This window comes from Pelmatolapia mariae, linkage group LG16_19 (assembly GCF_036321145.2).
Source record: "Pelmatolapia mariae isolate MD_Pm_ZW linkage group LG16_19, Pm_UMD_F_2, whole genome shotgun sequence".
NCBI classification, from domain to species: Eukaryota; Metazoa; Chordata; class Actinopteri; order Cichliformes; family Cichlidae; genus Pelmatolapia; species Pelmatolapia mariae.
Window position 1 is genome coordinate 58,645,137 of NC_086241.1, and position 20,506 is coordinate 58,665,642.

General features: G+C 37.7%; 2 protein-coding genes across 4 annotated transcripts; both read right to left on the reverse strand.

Annotated features, from left to right (window-relative positions):
- Window positions 1-4,994: 4,994 nt before the first annotated feature.
- Window positions 4,995-10,313, reverse strand: LOC134645746 (eukaryotic translation initiation factor 5A-1-like). 2 transcript variants are annotated; one of them, XM_063499314.1, is made up of 5 exons: window positions 10,203-10,313; window positions 9,006-9,186; window positions 8,771-8,875; window positions 6,397-6,528; window positions 4,995-6,003 (listed from the first exon to the last, which is right to left on the reverse strand). In XM_063499314.1, exons 2-5 carry the CDS (start codon window positions 9,165-9,167, stop codon window positions 5,941-5,943), a joined length of 462 nt encoding a protein of 153 aa, XP_063355384.1. In that variant the 5' UTR covers window positions 9,168-9,186; window positions 10,203-10,313; the 3' UTR covers window positions 4,995-5,940. The 2 variants fall into 2 exon arrangements, with proteins under 2 accessions (XP_063355384.1, XP_063355385.1); XM_063499315.1 differs by lacking the exon at window positions 10,203-10,313 and adding an exon at window positions 10,066-10,086.
- A 2,233-nt stretch (window positions 10,314-12,546) lies between these two features.
- slc2a2 (solute carrier family 2 member 2) lies at window positions 12,547-20,101 on the reverse strand. Of its 2 annotated transcripts, none has more exons than XM_063497841.1 (12): window positions 20,087-20,101; window positions 17,038-17,130; window positions 15,915-16,111; window positions 15,622-15,746; window positions 15,292-15,407; window positions 15,038-15,200; window positions 14,434-14,540; window positions 14,037-14,117; window positions 13,814-13,918; window positions 13,482-13,583; window positions 12,866-13,069; window positions 12,547-12,738 (listed from the first exon to the last, which is right to left on the reverse strand). In XM_063497841.1, exons 1-12 carry the CDS (start codon window positions 20,099-20,101, stop codon window positions 12,547-12,549), a joined length of 1,500 nt encoding a protein of 499 aa, XP_063353911.1. The 2 variants fall into 2 exon arrangements, with proteins under 2 accessions (XP_063353911.1, XP_063353910.1); XM_063497840.1 differs by having other exon boundaries at window positions 20,081-20,101.
- Window positions 20,102-20,506: the final 405 nt, after the last annotated feature.

The window sequence follows — 20,506 nt, forward strand, 5'->3', positions numbered from 1 at the left end:
TTTTCAGCTTTAATGGATGAAACACACTTTAAAATTTAAGGTAAGCAGCTCACCTGACACTACCATGTGTCTTGGTGATTTTGATTTATTCATTTATTCATTGGTTAGATGCAAATCTGTGTCGGCTCAACTGAAATGGTCTGTTGCATAGACTAGGTAGTTTTTTGAACTTGAAAACCTCTTTCAGCATAGTGATTGCCTTGTATGATAAGATTAGTCGTAGCTGGGTAGTTTTTAATCTAACATGAACATTTACACCCACTAGTGCTCCTTTAGACTTTGTTTTGTACCAGGGTGATGCAGCTCTGATTGACTTTTATAAACATTTTTGTGTTTTTACAGTATGACATTGCCCTTACTGTATGTGTGGCACTAAAAGCTGAAGATAGCTCTATATTTTTACTCAGCTTTTTCACACACAGGCACAGTTAATCCCATGCAGTTTCAATAAAAGCACATGGTTCGCACTAATGCTTTGATCTCTTCTCTCCCCATCTCATGCTGTTTTGAGAAATAGGTCCCAAAGTTACATAAACGTACTTTCTGTGTTTGACCATACCCCACTGCTGATGTATGTACCCTATGTGTATGTGCCTAGAGTACTGTTTACCCTGACTTACAAGGCAAGCCCTCTATCCCAGAACTCTATCAAATCTCTAATAATTTGAAACTGGTTCATCTCCATTCAAAGTCAACCAGGAATCCAGCTGCTTCACTGTCTGGATAAACAGGTTCGGAGCACTGTGGAATGGCTCATAAAACCTTTGCCAATCCCCTCTACAATCCCTGCTTTGCTCCCCACATGAGCTTTGAAAGAGTTTGGCATTTCCCTGTAAAGAATTCTTGAAGATCACAGGAGACTTCTCTGTGTCGATTTTGTTTTTGTATAAAACAGTATAAAATCTGTACAGTGATACGGATGTAGTTTCTACAAAATCTATTTACCAAGGCTACTGCATTTTTCAAGAATAGGGCTGAGACACGGTTGGGGTAGCTTCGATTGAATAAGTTCAGTTTGGCTATTCACACTGTTCATCCTGAATTAAAGAACTTAGACATCAGAGAATACGTAAAACACAGAGTGAATTCTTCATCTCTGGGGGAAAAGGCATAATTTCTGGATGATAACTTGAATAAACTTTTAAAAAAAAGAAAAAAAAAGTACTTTCCCTTGTTGTCCCTGTGCTATCATGCACACAGTTCAAAAGCAATATGAAAATCTCTGATGTTGGACTGCCATCTACTGAGCAGTTTAGGTAAAAACCTTTAACCCCATTGTTTCTGTCTGACTATTTAAATGTTCGTTCATCTTTTACAATGAAAAACAAACATTACTGAAACTAGCAGTTGAATATGAAGATTTTAACTGCCGTGAATTTAAATTTACTTACAACTAAACACTTTAGATTCATAACTCTGAGCTTTCAAATTTACATGTAACGTTACATAATGAAAGGATTACAGTGCCTTACAGAGGCATCTCATACATCCCCATCAACACACTGCTGTCTTGAAAATTAGCCTCTGTACACCACCACACTGGATTTTAAAAGAAACAATCAAGATAGGATTAAAGTGCAGACATTCTAACTCAAAAGGTTTAACAACAATATTATATCAACTGAGATGTTTTTTAAGTCTAATCTGGCCTTGTTGTAAACCCTCTGTAGTTCTTCTCATTTAATCGTCTTGACAATGATACGCCTACCACCTCAAGAGTGTTTTTGACTTGGTTATATATTGTAAAGGCATTTTTCTTAACCACAGATCATCCACTTCAGCTGCATTCAGTAATCTTTTAGGATCTTTGGTGTTTACTGGCCAGTGCATTTCTTCTTTGTAAGAATGCACCGTATCTTAGATATGAATGTTCCTGAAGTTTAGGGGTTTTTTCTGTCTTTGTGACAAGTTTATTTTAGTTTTAAATGAACCTCCTTCATGTGCACCAACATATATTTGGACCCTATACCGAGAGTTCCAGTGAACTCCTACCAAATGAATGTTCAGCATTTAGAATCAACTCCATATCCTTTATCTGATTAATTCATCAAGCGAACAGGTTTCATCTGGCTATGCAACATGTCAATGACATTTTATTCTGAATTTCAGTCACATCTGGAATAGTGAAATTGTGACATCGCCCAAATGAACACTGCTCCCACCTCCAATTCAAAAACATATAAGAGATTACAGATTGCAATACATGTTCAAACTTAGCCACACCTCAGAGATGTCAATCATGAATATTTAAATAGCCAAAATAATACTGTACATTAAGGATATAACTTATGGTTATAGTTATGAGGTTTTATAGCCAGTAACATCTTAATGAGCTGTTATTTTGGAAACAAAACAGTAGCCAGACATTAGCAAGTACATGCATCTCATTTCCAGTTTTAAGATGCTACAATGTACCTTTGGTCCATATACAAATGAAGATACACCGGAAGAGTCAAAATGATATAGTAAAGTGCATACTTCTGATGGAGAGAAAGATAGATTCCCCCAGAATAATACAGGATGAAGAAAGATTAATCGCAATAGAAGACATGCTAATTAAAGTCATTTATTATCCTCACTGATGACACAGTTAAAGTCTTATCAGTGCTCATTTACAAGCACAGCACAGGGCCATCTCATATACAGCGTAAACATTTCCTTGAACAGAATCGGATTAATCCTGCTACCTAAGTCTCTGTGAGAGACACATCCAAGACTGCTAAACAGAGGATAAATGGCATGATGTGAAATACCAATTTGTGTAGCTCATCAGCTGTAGGATGTTTGGAGTCCATTATCCTGGGTTCAACTTGTAACAGAGGGGCTTAAGGAATGCACATCTTCTGTTTGGGCCATGATGGTAGTGTAGCCATCTCTTCATAGGTGCAATGACAATTTAACCCCCCAAAAAAAATGAAAAGAAAAAAGAAGCAGCACAATACTACGGTGTATTCTAGTTTAACATTTATAGTTTTATTTCTGCAAAAGAATGTTTACTGTGGTTTGTAATGGACAGGTTACATTTTCACCACATTTTTTTCAGTTTATTGCTTTTAAAGTAGAGTAAAAATCAGGTTAAGGTTCTGCAGGCTTTAGCTGTGAGAAGATTTGTGTGCTTGAGAAGGCAAGCAGGGGCTTCAAGCTGTCGAGCATGTGCCCTTGTTTGTCAAAGTCTGCCTAATAATTTCATTACACAGGCTGCTCCTGCTAGTTCTTCCACCTCCATGAAGAAGTTACTTCTCGCTATGAAATGTACCATTAGTCCATTTAGTAAGGTCTTAAGGCAGTAGCCTTTGCTTTTTGCATTCCAGGGTACTGCTGTTACTGTGTTTCAGATCACACACACACACAAAAAGTAGTTGGAAGCCACTGTTATAATGCCAAAGCTCCACGAGGAGAGACAAATCCCTTTGGGGTTGTGTCAGTAAGGGAATCTGGCATAAAACTCTGCCAAAGCATCACACAATATTGTTTTGGCTCCTGAAATTATGTTCCCATACAAGTAAAATTAATTTGCAGTTGCATTTAGTAGGAAACACTTTCTTCTGGATTACATTTGTGACCTTTCTCAAAAGCCTTTGAAAATAACATCTTTTCAATGTTTTTACTTGCATTGCTATTGCTCATTTTCAGACCATCAATCAAAATCAGTTGTAAAGCAAAACATCTCTTTTTTGTAAACACAACCAAGTAGTATTTGCACCTACAACCAACCACTGAATAACAACAAATCTTAATAAGTAACTAAGTGGAAAGACCCTGGTTTCACTGACTAACTCCTGGATACGATTTCCCCGCTTGCCAGCCTGCCTCCTTATGCCAACTTTGAACATCTTGCAAAACTGCACAGTGTCCCGTTGGAGAAATTTTAAGTTGTCCATTCCAGTTTAGCTGTAAGGGAACAAAGGTTTTTAGAAGACCAGGTTGCACACTGAATAGGTACAGTATGAATAGAAATTATTACAAAACACACAATTTGCTGCTTTAGTGTCCTGACAGATGTAAAAGAATATTGAGCTTGGATTGAAGTCCAAGCAACAAAAAACACAAAACAATAATAAAATAATAACATTACAGAGCAGCTGTTGTGCAAAGGAAAAAGAATATCTTCCAATGTTGATTACAACCTGTGTTCACATAAATTTAAGAAGTCTGGTTGTTGTAGAGTTTTAGCAATGATCTAACGCCATAACCATCATGTAAACATTTTCTATACATGGTGTAAGGGACTGGGGGACTTCGGCTACAGAAAGCTACAGTTTTAAATGCATTTGCTTAACTGAGGTTTGAACAGGGTTTGTACAACAACAAAGATTCATGACTAAAAATTAATAGCTATTGTTAGAATGTATACACATGGACACTTGTAACCAAAACCCAAAAGGCAGACTAAAACCTACCCTCTAACCAGTCTGATTAATTCATTTACAGAGCTAAACAGGAGGGTTTTCTTACACTCTTGAAACAATGTCCAAATACTCAGCTCAAAAAACAAAACAAAAAAAGAAAAAACTGACTGCAATGCTTTAAATTTAATTAGCAATGCTAATACTCTCAAAACACTGCATTCAGTTTTAATTTTCCATTAGGAGGTAGGGGAGAAAACCAACAATACCAGCATATAAATGCAGGTTCTCCAGCAACATTGATGCAGTGCATGTACACATTCTGATTTCCTGCCATTACCTGATGTCTCCTAGGAACAGTTTGTGAATGGAGAAGTAATTAACCTAAGCATTATGTAATAAAACTCCTTGTGAGCAGTTTTAGACTAGAAAATAGACCTGCTTACTCAACTACTCTGTAACTACCATTTTCCCACTTTTCTAATTTCTGCTCGTCATGAATGTCACAACAAGAATTGGATAACTCAAAGTATAACTTCCACAGATTTTGCTACATCATACAATATTTTGACAATTTCTGCCAAAAAAAAAAAAAAAAAAAAAAAAAAAAGAAAAAGAAAAAAGAAAAATGATATCAGTAGCATTCTGAGAATGCAAAATGTACTTGTCAATACAGACTAAACTGTTGCAATTAAAATAAAAAGAAAGTTTAAGACTAAATAGCACATGTTTTTAAGTGTTTTGTTCTTTTAAAATCAGTTTCTATACATCTGACAGCTTGTAAAGGCCTCAAGTGAAAGGAAAGTTTTATAGCATAGAGGAGAATATGGCCCCACCCAACCACCCCATTATGGCCTGTTCAGCTTCATAACAGCTGAGACTGCAAAAAAACTAAATACAATTTTTCAAAAAGGCCCATCTTGAGACCTGGCTATGAGCTGTAGAAATCCTGCCATGAGTAAGTAAAATTCTCATTTACATAAATTCATAGCTGCTAAGGCATGAGTATACTAGTCATGAATGCGCATGCAGATGCCTGTGCGTCACTTGTAAAGGCAGGCAGGCAGGTATAGTCAAGCTACTAATAACGTTAATGCTTTAGGGTCTCTTAACTGTGCAATGATTATAGCTGGAGCAAATATCAGCCAGCTGAGTTTGAATTATTTTACGGGAAACATTAAAGAGAATAAATCAGGTACAGCATCTACCCTGTAAACATAAGGCATGTTTACAGGCATCTGAAAATGTTTAACTTTTTAAAAAATAAAACGTAATTTAAAAGCAAATACACATAACGAGTACTCAAACAGGAATGTTATGGAGTGCTGAAATATTTGTAGGAAATACTGGAATAATATCAGCACCCACTGCAAAGTTATGCTGTGATGGCAAGGGGAAGATGACTGTTTAGAGAGAATGCCAGTCACGTCTGAGCTTTAGATAGGGAAGAAGCTGACCACGTCCAGTTTCTGGATTTTAGCTGACAGCAGCAAAACTGGTGGCGGTGTGGGGGCGAAGGCCAGTAGCTTTGGTGAGGCTCCAAAACCATAATGGAGGATAGGATTGTGAGGTCTCCAGCGTTGTCCTTGACTTATTAGGAAGTCATGGTCTTAGTGCCCACTACATGCTCTTCATCTATAGCTTTTAACACAGAGACCTGAAAATGGAAAGGAATTAAGATCTGGGTCCAGTATTCCCACATCACCTTGATTTTTGTGCAAATATGTTTGATCCAGTATGGCATGATGACTTATCAAATTGATAGGCTAGGACATTTCTACCACTAAAACATGTTAAAGTACACTAGTACACTTTAAAATAGCACATAAGAATCCAAGTATTCTAGACTATAACAAAAGTAAGGAATATTTCTTAATTATTACATTATTAAAATGGACACTAAGTAAATATAGTGAAGACAGCAGAGTTAATTTATGACTAAATGAAATGCAATATATCAGAAAATATCCAAATAAAATTTGAACTGTGGCCCTGGTTCTTTACCATTTAGAACTTCTTTTTTTTTTTTTTTCAGGACACAGGAACTCACCATAAACTGGTCCCCGTTAGTGAACCTCCTCTCAATCTCTTTCCCCAGGTCACTGTCTGGCAATTTAAGGTCCTCTCTGGTTTCTCCATTGTCATCCATCAGAGCCAAGAAACCATCAGCCACATCAATTACCTAAATTTGCCATTATAAACAAAATGGAAAAGGTTAATAGTTTAGGAAATCATAAGTGTGATGCGAGTACTTTTCCCTATTGCAGTTGCTGTAAACATTAATTTTAATGCCTTCTTCATAACACTGTGGTGATTCACACCAACAGAAAGCATTTACTGTGAAGCAGCAATACACAGAACATTGTGGTTTAGATCAATAACAAAGCCCTAAAAACAAGAAAACGTTTATTTAAAAAAAAAAAAAAAAAAAAAAAAAAAAAAAAAGGAGGCAGTATATATTGAAACTTGACTTTAGGTTAAGACTGGGCAATATGACCTCAAATCAAAAATCACAAATTAATTGAACATTTTACCCTAATTCTAATTCATGAATGATTATTTTATATGTAAATATGTTGAACTACTAAAGCTGGGAGATTTTTTTACACTATTATAACTGTGTTGTAGCTGTATATTGCAGTGGTATCACCTAAAATATTAATAGAATGCCTTTTGTCACTATACACATGAGATTCAGAGCATCTCCTACCCAGTGCAGACATGTGGGAAAAGAAGAAGGGGGAGCACTATATACATATGAACAGTCCCATTTCAAAAAAATATCCATTATACAAATATACAAATTAGGGCTGTGCAATATGTCCCAAAATCTCATATCCCAATATAAGACATTTCTCATCCCGATAACGACATATCACAAAATAGTGCATTTTCTGTAAATTCTGCAAATCTCGGGGAATTCTACTTGTGTGAAGTGTTTTCAGTTGGGCGTCGTGTACCTGGAGTCGAGTGTTTTGACTGATCCATGAAACTGCTGCGGGGAAAAGCCTTTTCTAAAGTTTGAGTCTAAGGTTTATTTTGAGCACCTAATGGCTCTTTTTTGCTTCTCATCCGTAAACTCTCTCCACACTCTTACACATGAGTCTTGCGTAGCTAGTAGAAGAGGTTTGTCGTGTTTGAGTCTGTGGCGGGGACTGGTTTGCGGCATAATTTGCATAGTACAGTGTTCTGGTTCGTGTCAGACTTTTCATAACCAAACTATATCCATGCTACAGAGGTAGCCCCTCGTCATCTTGCCGTAAACATTGTACTTAGCGACACCACGAAACAAACGATAGCGTATAATATGAAACAATAGACGTTTTAATTTCATCATCCGATACATTTCGTCATATCGCACAGCCCTAATACAAATATTGGAAAAAAATAACACTATTCATTTCTAATTTTTATGTATTTACAGTGTGGGTTAAATATTGCACAGTGGTATTCTGGGCTAGAGGAAAAACCCTATTATTTTATACATACTAAAACCAGAAGGGACCAGTACCTGATGCCAATTACAAGGAATTTCCAAGATTATTAAGTTAGTGATACCAAATTAAGGTAACAGTAGTATAATTTTTACATCTGTGTATCATTTGATATTGCTACAAGATCCAGATGATGCAATTCACAAACAGTGCAAGATGGCTGATTACTCACTTTGAACTCTGCATAGATCAAGCCCCCGTCTTAGGTTTTAGGTTTCACATAACTACTGTTTAACATCCCCAGTATCTGCTGCATTTGCAGTTACAGCAATTATCATTTCTCAATCAAATTTAAACTTAGCAGTCTAGCAATGTGCTCTTTCATTCTTTGTTGTGTATGCGTCAACCACCTGTCAGGGACAGTGTCATGTATAGTCTTTAATTCTAAACCATTACCAAAAAAAAAGAAAAAAAAGTGCACACTATGTGGAAAAGCACCTAGACAACCGCAGACACCAAAGAAGTTGTGAAGTGTATGGTCTGGGTGGCACATCTATACAAAGCCTGAAATCTGTCACGTGGGCCTCTATACGTCCATAAGTAGAACGTAACATAATAAACCACCACCAGGAAAAATGCAAATTATAAGACTCATTTGCTACATAGAAGATTTCATTATACGAAGAAAAAGATGCCCAAAGATGCATTTTCTGAAAACTACGGCCTCAAAATAGCCCAACAGTTAGAGAAGACTGCTTATTGGTCAATCCAAAACCTGACCAACCAGTCTGATACCTGTATATATTTTTTAAACATACTGAAGCAACACTTCAGCTCTGATAAATGAGACACACCCCTTCAGCAGTCAAGAAACCATTCATTCCTCTCACGCTTTAAACAAATTTCCAAACAGTTACTACCCTTCAGCACTAAATTGTTTAACCTGCACAGCAAGCAATATTGCAAGATATGTCCAAAAGAAACATTCACCTGATAGTCTTTCCTTGTTATATTTGGAACGTCCATGTTGTGGGTAGACGGGCAGATATCTTCATACTTTTTCTGAGTAAAGATGTCAAGTCCAGTAAGGTGAACCTGGGAACAATGAACTGATTAGAGCTTACCTTGTGCCAAAGAAGCATTCTGTATTACTTGTAAAACTGAGACCCATCAGGCTAAAGTTCCTTAAGCTTTGAATTCTAAAGTATAGACAAAGTGGTTTTACCTTTGCATGTCCATGCTTGCCAGTCTTGGAGGTAGACATGTCAACTATCTTACAGGGACGTCCTTTGAGCATGACATAGCCATTCTTCCTCAGTGCAGAGCACTGCATTGGGTATGTTGTAGAGGCCCCAGCATCAGCAGTGGAGAAATCATCATCTGCCATAGTGGATCCACGGGTTGTACTGTATCACCAGGATACATTTTTTTAAATTAAAAAATATATACAATAAAAAATAACAATAATAAGATGATGATTTAACAAAGAATTTGGTTAATATGATTTGTATAGTGTCAAAAACCAATGGCCCATTGCAAGTTTACAAGAGGAATTATATAAGTGACATTAAAAAGTGAGTAATCAGCACAGATTTCCAAATTATAAACATTATGACAACTTAGCTCAATCTATCACAATTCAATACTTGATCTAATGTCAGCCATCCCTTTCAAATTACTTTGAGTTTGGTTACTTTGCATTTGTTTTAAAATATCATTGCATTATTCTAAAAGTTCAATAAAGCTATAATTTTAACATGCATTCCCCAAACTAGTGTAAACATTTCTAGGCGTTGCACCCATACACTGTATCCAAACACTGCTGCCTGCTATCCACCCGAAAAGCTAACGGCTAACGTCATATGTGAATGTGCTAAATCTATTTGGACACCAAGCTGCTGGGTTCCCAAATGTTCCCATAAACACTACTAAGTGAAAAAAATAATACTCCAACACGGTAACTTGTCAGCCACCCTTTTCGTTCACTGGGTCAAAACAAAAGGTCGAGTTTTCCTCACACTGGCTAGGCTGCTAAGGTTAGACAAGCCCCATTAACGACCTAGCAGGTTACGTGGCAGCTGGGCCAGATGATCATCCGCCACTACAGCTTTAAAACAGTACGCTAGCCGCACCTTCATCCTGTCCCTTTTCTGTCATAGTTAGCCACGTTAGCTCGCTAACCCAACCTACATCCACTGACACTGGATAACGATACTGCTGCTAATGTTAGCTTGACAACAGTGCTAAATAAAAACCTCAACGAGCGCCTACTAATTCCAAGTTACCGACAAACTGTCGAGATAACGAATGCATCACAGTGTTAGAGATGAGGTGAGTTTTCATTACACCGCAAACAAGCGCTGCACATAACGTCAGCGCTACTGTCAAAAATATTAAACTTGAGCCTCAACATTTAGCTTACCTTATATCTTAAAGAGAAAAGGGAGAGTCACTTCGCATGCGTGGAGCTTTTGTACCGCATGAGAAGCGGAGAGGGCAGGTACGGGCTCCGGTGGCATGTGTGACGTGTTAGTAGGAGGAGGGTGGGGGCGCTCATATAAACGTTGCAACGTTATGTGCTGGAGCGCAGTGGCTTCCTGGAGGTAACTTCCGCCCTGCCTCGCACACCTGTACAGACCTGCCCAAAAAAGCCGTTTTTTTTAAGTCCCCCTGCATCAACAGTAGGCTATATCAAAACTAGTAAAGTGTTTTAAAGCATTTATGAGCTCATTTAATTCGAATCTTCAAATCAAATCATGTAAAACAGGGACACCTACATAATAAGTACACACAGGTCCACATTTTTGGGCAAAGCACAGTTTTTGTAGTTTTGATTCTGTACACCACCAGAATGGTTTTTAAATCAAACAGTCAAGACAGGATGTGCTTGTTCAGGCCTTCAGGTTTAATTCACTGGGTTTAATGAAAATAGTGCATTAACTGTTTAGAAATTACAGCTATTTTTATGCATGGTCCACTACAGGCTCAAAATTAATTTGATAAACTTTTTTTGTTGAAAAGCATGCTCTACTGGGTTGAGATTAGGAAAAGAGATTGATAAGAGATTTATATAGATTTCTCTAGGGCAAAGGTTGTTATTGTTGTGGTTAAAGATAAACATAGATAGAAAAAGCACCATCCTGTGTTTCCATGTGTGCATTAACCCATGATGATTTTAATTTACAGCACAACAGTGGTGCTTACAGTGAAGTGATGACACTGACAACTGCAAATTGGTCTTGAATTATTCCCTGGGTGTTGCTGGGGGCTGCGTAAAACAGATTGTGTTTCAGGGTAAGCAGATGTGTCTGAAAGCAAAGTAAATTTCTTCTATTATCAGTTAAACAATCATCTCCAACCATCTGTTCTCTGAACTCCTTGACTCTTTGCATGGAATTTCCAAAGTGACTGGTCTTTTTTGTGTGTTGCTGCATACTGTAAACACACAAAGTTCCTCCTTTTTTTCCGTTTTTCTTTTTCTTTTTTTTTTTACAGGTGCACTTTGTAAGATGATGCAGAAATTAATAATAATTATAATATAAATCTTTATCAGTCTTTAAAATCACATCTAATACTTCACTTCAATCTAAACTCAGTATAAATCAATGTTCTTTCAAATTCACGTAATTTAACATCACAACAGGGACTACACCATGATTAGCTTTCAAAGCACTGATCAGTTTTACAAAGTAAACAAAGGCTTGCACTCACTATTAATATAATCACTGGGTAACTCCATTTGTGTAAGACACATGCATGGATATACATACATTATTCTGCAGATTGATGATGAGGTGATATATTAAACAACCAGTAACAAATGACATAATAAGTTTCTGAATGCACAGAAAATACTGACATGCTCCTGTAAGTCAATAAAATCCGGTGGTGGCAGCTAAACATTCATACAGCATAGTCATACACTTTAATAGTTTGTTGTCTCCTGTGTTTCAAGTTTAAACATCAGTGCTGTTTCATTAGCTCATACATTAATTGCACAGTTTTAAGTTTTTTCATGCTTTAATGCCAATAGCCAGCACTATTTTTTATAACCACTTGGGGGCAGAAGATGAAAGCTGATAAGCTGAGTATTTTACACACCAGCACAAAGAGCAAAATTAGTATTAATTTGAAACCAAGCATGAATTCAAATCCAATATTCATTCTCCTTTTTGCTCTATTTTTTGCTCTCCCCTTGTTCATATGCCGATATCTAGCTCTTTAGCTCCCAAATATTTCAGTATTCATGAGCTGGTCTCTATTCAGTTTTAGTCTTGAGTAGGTAGTTTACATTTAGTTTATATACTTAAAATAATAGTGTGCAATGGCTCTAAATATCACTATGAGGATGATTAAAGAGAACCAAAACAGTAGTAAGTATCCTGGAAACTAATGATGCTACATATATAAACTAAGTTTCGTAGAGCTGAGGTGAACTGCAGAGTTGGGTTGTAATTTTCTGTAGAGTCAGTCATGTCATGTGATTTGTTGTCAGTGTAAAATGATTGTAGCTTCTTTGAAAGTTTCCCTCATATTTTGATAAAATGTAAACCTTTCTCCGTGCATAACGGAAACATGACACTTTCCAACATTTCAGTGTTGGTTTTTGTGCAGTTCACAAACCTTAAAACATTTCTCTTTAACAAATGAAGTAGTCATTATAACACTAAATTGATAAGTGTGTGATAAACGAGCATCTATGAAATAATATCGAACATACACTTGTATATCATAGAATAAGACTTCAAAAGCAAACAGCTTTTGTTTTAGGCATCTGTGGATGATTTAAGCTCTTGCAGTTCACTATTATCTGTAGGGATCTGACGTCCCTTGTGGAAGATAGCAGCAATCTCTTCAAAAGTTTTGCCCTTGGTTTCCGGCACCCGAAAATAAATAAATAGTACGAAGCCAAGAAGCAGCACGGCAAACAGGATGAACACGTAAGAACCCAACCAATCCTGATGAGAAATATTAAAAACACAAAAACAGAAATCAGGAATTATTAGTGAAGCTGAAATATGTCAACCTATATGGGTTCAGGAGAAGCACAAGTTTACATTGCCTATGTGTGTCCTTTCCCCTCACCTGTATATACTGAAAGGTCATGCCTATGATGAAGTTGCAGGTCCAATTACAGCAGCCAGCTAGAGCAATAGCAGCAGGACGAGGTCCCTGGCTGAACAGTTCAGCCACTATGAACCACGGAATGGGACCAGGCCCAATCTCAAAGAAACTTACAAAGAGGAAGATGGCTGACATGCTGACGTAGCTCATCCACGAATATTCATTCTGGAGGAAAGAGCACATCAATCAAGAAAAACAGTTTTCTTCAAATTTATGGACATTAAAAAGGAAAAAATGCGGTTTGAGCACTTTTTGATACTTTCTGTTCATAGGCGTCTCACTGAGTATGCACAAAATATGTAGGAGCTCTCTCTGCAGAACCCAACCTTCCAGCTATTTTTTCTGGCTTTATTCCCCACTCAAAATGACATCTGAACTTAACACATAATAATATTCTATAATTATCTTTAAATGTAATTATGCAATTGCCTATTTTATACTGTCTTTTTGTTTACTTTTAAAATACAGACTGATAAAAAGTTGATCAAGATATCAACAGTGATGTAACTTTTCTGCACTACATAATATGATCAAAGCATTGTTAAAAGACTGAAGGTGTGAATCTGAAGTGACAAACCTGCAATTTGAGGCCCACTGTCATGGCAACAGCACAGCAACACATTCCCCCAAGACCAACCAGAGTTAGAGTGCGTCTTCCAGCCCTGTCCACCAGTGCCACCTGGAACATATATATACATATAAATATATGTGTGTGTGTGTGTGTGTGTGTGTGTGTGTGTGTGTGTGTGTGTGTGTGTGTGTGTGTGTGTGTGTGTGTGTGTGTGTGTGTGTGTGTGTACATGTATGTAACAGTGTGTAGATTGAAGAAACAATACTATGCCAGTGCATGGTTCCGTTTTTACATTTTTTGCAAGTTTATGTGTGTTTTGTATTCATATTGCTACTCACAGACACCATAGTGAAGATCATGTTGATGACCCCGACTCCTATAGTGGCATAAACTGGATGACTGACACCAGCTCGAGAGAAGATAGCCGTAGAGTAGTAAAAGATCTTAAAGAGAAAACAAGCAAAGGTTTTCTTGACACTCTGAGTGGTTGCATACTCAGGAAAAGTCACAGGTCTGTAGTCAATTAACTCAGACAGAGTTAAAACTGCTTTTTCCACTCACAGCATTGATGCCAGACAACTGCTGGGAGAGGTGCATCATGAGGGCAACAACCAGCTGTTTTCTGTATACAGAAGAGCAGATCTGGGAGAGAACAGGCAAAAGTGAAATATTGTTTAATATTGTTAAAATATTGTTTTTGATAAATTTGTGTGAATGGTGTTTTTTTTCTCCCTATCTTTGGGGAATTCAGTGGAAATACCAGAATGCTGTATTATACACTCAGAAATATTCTGGTTGCAATATTATTTCTAGTGGCTCAGGCTATTTGAAATACAAAAATAACTGTTTTAAAGCCATAAAACCTGAACTTTTCTTTTGAGGTGCTGCTGAAATATTGACATTTTGTGAAAATGAATGGTAAACGGTGTATAAACAATAAAACTGCACAGACACCTACCAAAGAAAATATAGAGACTCTGGCCTCTTTGTTTGCCTCTTCTTTTTCCCTTCTCATCTCTTCCAGATCCATAGTTGGATCATACGGCCCCTTTAGACGACACAGACCTGAAACAAACCATAAAATTTTCCAATTCCTTACTTAAATAACTGTTGTAGGACTATAATTTAAAATGTCCTGTACAGTTAAAAACATGCTTTTAAAAATGGCTTTAATATGGGAGGCAAAATGCTGGCGTTAATTGTTTGAGTGTTCCTGGAGAGCAGAAAAGCACTATAAAAGAATCAGTAAATTTGCCAAAAAGTATTGCCAGAGAAAAGTAAAAGCTATTTATGAATCTTGGAAATTCAGTTATTTGCCATATTGCCAGGAGTTGCCGGGAGTGCCTATCAAGGTCTCCAAAAATAATAAAAATATTTCCCCGGTGTCCTGTTTTTTGGTCTTTTTGTTTTTGTTATCCTCTATTTTTACTCTTTGTTCTAAGCTAAACAAACCAGCTGCCAACAGTGTGTCTAATATCTCTCATGTGCAATAATTTACCCAAGCGTACTGCCAAAATATACATTCAAAAGTTCCACAATGAGGAGTACGTTTCTGTACTTACTTTTTCGAGCCTCTTGTTCCTTGCCCAATAGGATGTAAAGGTATCGTGGACTCTCAGGACAAAGAGGCAGCAGAAGGGATTGTAATATTGCTGGAGCTCCAGACAGACCAAGCAACAGGGGCCACATTTCATCATTACCAAGCGCAAAATCCAGACCTATTACCTGCATCAACATATACACTTCAGATTATATCCTCCATGTGCTTTTGAGCAAAGATGACGTGCATGTATGTGTGTGGATGACTGTAGCTCACCTGACTGATTAGAATGCCAGTGACAACAGCGAGCTGGTGTAATGTTCCCAGAGCCCCTCTGTAAGCTTTTGGTGCAATCTCCCCAATGTACATAGGGACTAGCCCAGATGACAGACCTTAAATACGCATTATAAGTGAAACCATTTAAATTAATACATTTGCAGTTACAGATACGACAGTATAACAAGACTGTTGTTTAATGTCCATATGCAATTTAGGAACTCTTGTTCATTTAGAAATCCCAGAGCAGTGTTTACATAAAACCCTTACACACTGGGATTTCATTATGTGAGCGTTGATTGAAGACTGTAAGAACATTTGTTAATGTACCACAATAGAAACCCATAACAGCGCGGCCTGAGATGACCATGATGTGTGGCTTCCACATCTTACAAAGACCCATCAGCAGTCCAGCTGCTACAGCCAGAACATTGACCATTAACATCCCTTTTACCCTGCAAAACAAGAGAAAGTAAACTGACAGTTTAATACAAAAAACGTTTCTCCCTAAACTTGCTACATCACTCCTGTCGTTAGTCTAATCACTCTCCATACTCTAGCTTTTAGTTTTTTAACCAAATTTGTTTCACTTGTGCCATTATAATTCATTTTTCTTTTCTTACCTCCCTTTCAGATCGCCCACAAATCCAACCAAGAAGGAGGATACCATGCCACCGATGGAGAAGATTGCCACTGACAATGACCAATACATGATCACAGCAGGGTGGTGACCTGGGTCTTCTTCTGTGATGTTTTCTGACGAACCAGCAGCCCTTTCTGTCCACACACCCAGGGACTGGCCATAACTCTTTTCAATGATCTACAATACAGACACAGACATGTTATCAAACAATACAAGGATAGCTGCAAACATAGAGATAGACTTGACTCAAAATTTGCTTGCACAAATAAATATAAATATGTTGCATCCAAATGTGAAGTCCTATAGGGAGAAAATCCACCATGAACATCCCTCAGTATACACAGTTTATACATAAAAATGTATTGACAGATTTTGTTTTTTCACCACATTTCATAACAGTGTACAAAGAAATTTCATTAAAGCACAGACAGTACATTAGTTAATTTTTTCTTCATTCATTCAATCATTTTCTTAACTTTTTGATGTTCATTACAAAGTTGCAATATTGATGATATACTGATATATATAAAAGTTTGTAAATTTCAAATCTTCTGTAGTGAGGTGGTAGTGGAACCTGGCAGATTCTGGTTCACGTCCTTTTTTAACTTACTATTCGGTGAGGTTTTACCTGCTAAAACTATTCAGTTAGATTTAGGAAAAGATTATTATTCGGTTTCAAATACGTCCATTCAAGCACTAACACTACACTGAAAGTTAAATGTACTGAGCGTGTAGAGGATCTTCCCAAGTGTGTATATGTGTGCTGTAGTAATCAGAAGGTCATTTTTATCATCTCTTACAGTCCATGACTAAATTGGACAGAATGTAAACTTGCAACAATGGACATTAAGATTATTTTCAAACTTCACTGTCATTTCACTAAGGACTCATAAATGACTACGCACTAACTATTTAACAGCTTTAAAAATCCTATATCAGTCAATCTCTACTTCCCAGTCATCCAGTCTAGTGCTAAATATAAAGCTTACCTTACCTAACTATGTAATCAAAAAACACCAAACTGCTTAAGAATTTTACATCCCTCCTGCTCACCCTGGCTGGCAGAGACAACTGGGTAGCTTAGTAAGGGTGAAGTAGTCTACCTTTTGGGGTGCGTTGATGACTCCAAGACTGTATCCAAACTGTAGGGATCCCAGAGTGGCTGTGAACACAGCCAGAGCTAGAGTGCCTGTTAGCTGCAGCAGAAGTGAACAGTAATGATGAGTCCACACAAATTAATATACGAACAAACACAAGCTGCTTTATTTATAATAAACACAGTGTTATTTCACAGTAGAAATAAAAATACAGTGCTGTGCGAAGGCCTGTGCGAAAGTCTTGAGCCACCTCTCAGTTCTTTATACAACACTATGGCTAACCCAATAATAGCCAGTTATTGAAACATGCAAATATACATGGAAATGCAATCTATAAAGCAAAAATAAAGTTTATACAACTCCAATAAACTTGAAAGTGAATATTTGGTATGACCACCCTTATATAACCCATGTCAAAAGCTGTGGTGGACCTCCCTGGAAATGTAATTACATGTCACACTGACAACTACTGTGATTGGCCTATTACCTAGCATCTCAACAGGAGTAACTATCAAGATATAAATTCCCTGATGTCAGGAAATTGCTTGAAGGAGATTGAAGAAACTACTGGAATGGATTCAAGAAGAAGGGGGTGGGGGAAAGTGGGGACCCAGGAGGGAAAATGCCCCACCTTTTATATGTTTTTATTGTGGCTGGCACCAAGACACAACCACAGGTCAATTAATACACAGATAAGCAAGCCTTTCAGTGAAGAGGAATAGCAACTCTACTCTGAGCCTCTCCCACATGACCAAGCTCGACACCCTATGGCTAAGGCTAAGCAAAGACACCCTTCAGAGAAGAGAAAACTCATTCCTGCTGTTTGTATCCACAATTTTATTTTGTTGGTCACTGGCCACAGCTCATGGCCACAGGTGGGAGTAGGACCCTAGATCAACCTATAAAGCTTGAGATTTGCTTTTAAGCTCAGCTCCTTTAACTCAGCTCTCTGTAGAACTGCTCCATTCTCCCTTCACTTGTGAACAAGACTCAGAGATCCTTAAACTACTCAATTTGGGGCAGGAACTCATCTCTGACCCAAAGTGGGCAGTCTACCATTAACCGAGAACCATGGCTTTGCACTTGGAGGTGCTAATTCCCATTTCATGCCAGTCACTTCACATTCAGCTCCAAACTGCTCTAACACAAGCTGGATGTAAATTCCTGAATGTTCAAGTTCAAGTTCAATTCAGATTGATGTATATAGCACCAAATCACAACAGCAGTCACTTCAAGGCCCTTTACATTGTAAGGTAAAGACTGTACAGTAGCAGAGAAAATCTCAAAAACAAATGACCTCCTGTGAAAAAGATGGCAACAGTGGGAATGGAAAATTCAATTTTAAAAGGAAGAAAACCCTGGCAGAACCAGGCTCAGGGAGGGGCAGTCATCTGCCATGACTGGCCAAGGGTGAGGGGGAGGAAGACAGCACAAAAGACACATTGTGAAAGAGACCCAGAGAATAATAATAACTAATCTCAGACAGAGTGGTGTATGAACACCCAATGATTAAAAAAGGGGAGCAAATGAGAAACATTAAGGCCCCAGCAGCTCAGGCTTTTTGCAGTGTAACTAAGGGAGTATTCATGGTCACCTAATCCAGCCCTATCTATATCTTTTATCAAAAAAGAAAGTTTTATGCCTAATCTTACAAGTAAATGTCTGTCTCCCATAAACAAACTGGGAGCTGGTTCCAAAGAAGAGGGGCCCAAAAACCTGCATCCCATATGACATTGAAATATCCTTTTGATATTCTCATTATATACTACACAAAACAGTAAGAGAACCAACTAATCTGGAAAAAGCAGAGCTGATATCCAGAGTCCATGAAATCTGACCCCCTCTACCTCTTGGCTGTGCCTAGAGATTGTGTCCATAAATATTAAGAACAGACTCAAAGAGTCTGACTTATTACTGACAATGAGAACCAAGCATTCTCTACAGTACTGGGGATGAACGGGGAACAGAAGCAACTAAAAACAACAAAAGCTGAGCACAGTATAGACAGTTATAGCGCAAACATTTGCCTAATACTAAGCTCAGGGCATGCTGGCATGGGACAGGAGGAGTAAACAATTGCTGCTTTCCTAACTTTTTGGGGGAGGAAAGGTAACATTTTTTTTCAAGTACATTTTGCAGCTGAGCGTTAGACAGTCAGATCAACAGGTAGAGCATTCTTCGCTCCTAAGCCTAAGTTACCGCCTAAGCAGTAACAGCTTAGGCTGTTACTGCTACATTGCTCCATGACACCCAAATGGCTCTCTCAAGTAGGCAGGACATCTCCAAATTTCAGATAACCTCCAGTCCGGGATGAATGCAGCAGTGGAGTCCTTCTTCTTTAAAATGACAGACAGAATGCACCTTCCCATTTGATACCCTTTGATCCCATTACAATTTATATAATACTGATCATTGATAACTGACTTTATGACCCATTGTACATTAACGGTGCTAGTTTCAGTCATTATGCAAATGTACAAGGTTGGGAAACTTGCAGTCAGCTGAGACTGAAGAAGTCACTTGGATGAGTGAAAATGCTACACCCACATGAATAGAATCTACTGTCATGTATTCCTGAAGAAGAAGAATAAAATTGAAGAAGGTCTAGCTCCTTAGGTATCCAGGTAGCAGGAATAAACAGCAAACAGGAGAAATATATACAATCAAGAGGAGGATATCCAACAAAAGAGAAAGGCACACAATAGAGGCAAAATGTAAAGAAATGAGGGGTGGCTCAAAGAGTTACTCCTTTATTCACTATTTATGTAAGTAAATGCTTTCATACAAAAGTAATTAAACAAGTTTAAGGTCTCTTTGAAGCAGACACATCACAGTTTTAGTCACAAGAGTGTCTTAAGCAAGGTAATAATGCAAGCAGGAGGATGATTAAAAGCCAGTGTCCTCTCGTCTAACAGTCTCTAAGCTTTAAGCATCTGTACGCCAATGACACCTTCTTTCAAACACTGCTTTCCATGAACCAGTAAAAGGAAACAGATATGTATCCATTTATAAAGCGCAAAGAATGTAAAGAATGTACATGTCCAAATACGCTTACCTTTCCCGTCTCCATGCTGGGTCCAAAGTGTCAGGAGTTTAGCAATGATCAAGCAGCATGCCTGATTACACTGTGTCCACTGACTAAAGACAAACACACACATGGCACATGCACATAGATGCACACACATCCCAGGAAGACCTTTTACAAATAACTGAAGCAATAATATTCCTAATTTCAATGCACAAACATACATACTACTATAGTATATCATATTTATGCCAAGTATAATGAGACAACGAAGAATTTACATTGAAAAGTTCTGATCTAAAGATCTTCTGTGTGGTGTTTCCACTTGATTATTATGAAACATGACGTTTATATTGCAATTAAATATGGAATCCAAAGTTAGCATACTGTTGCTAAAAAAAAATGCTTTTCTTGATAGGAGCAATGACATTATCTTTCTCTTCCTCTCAC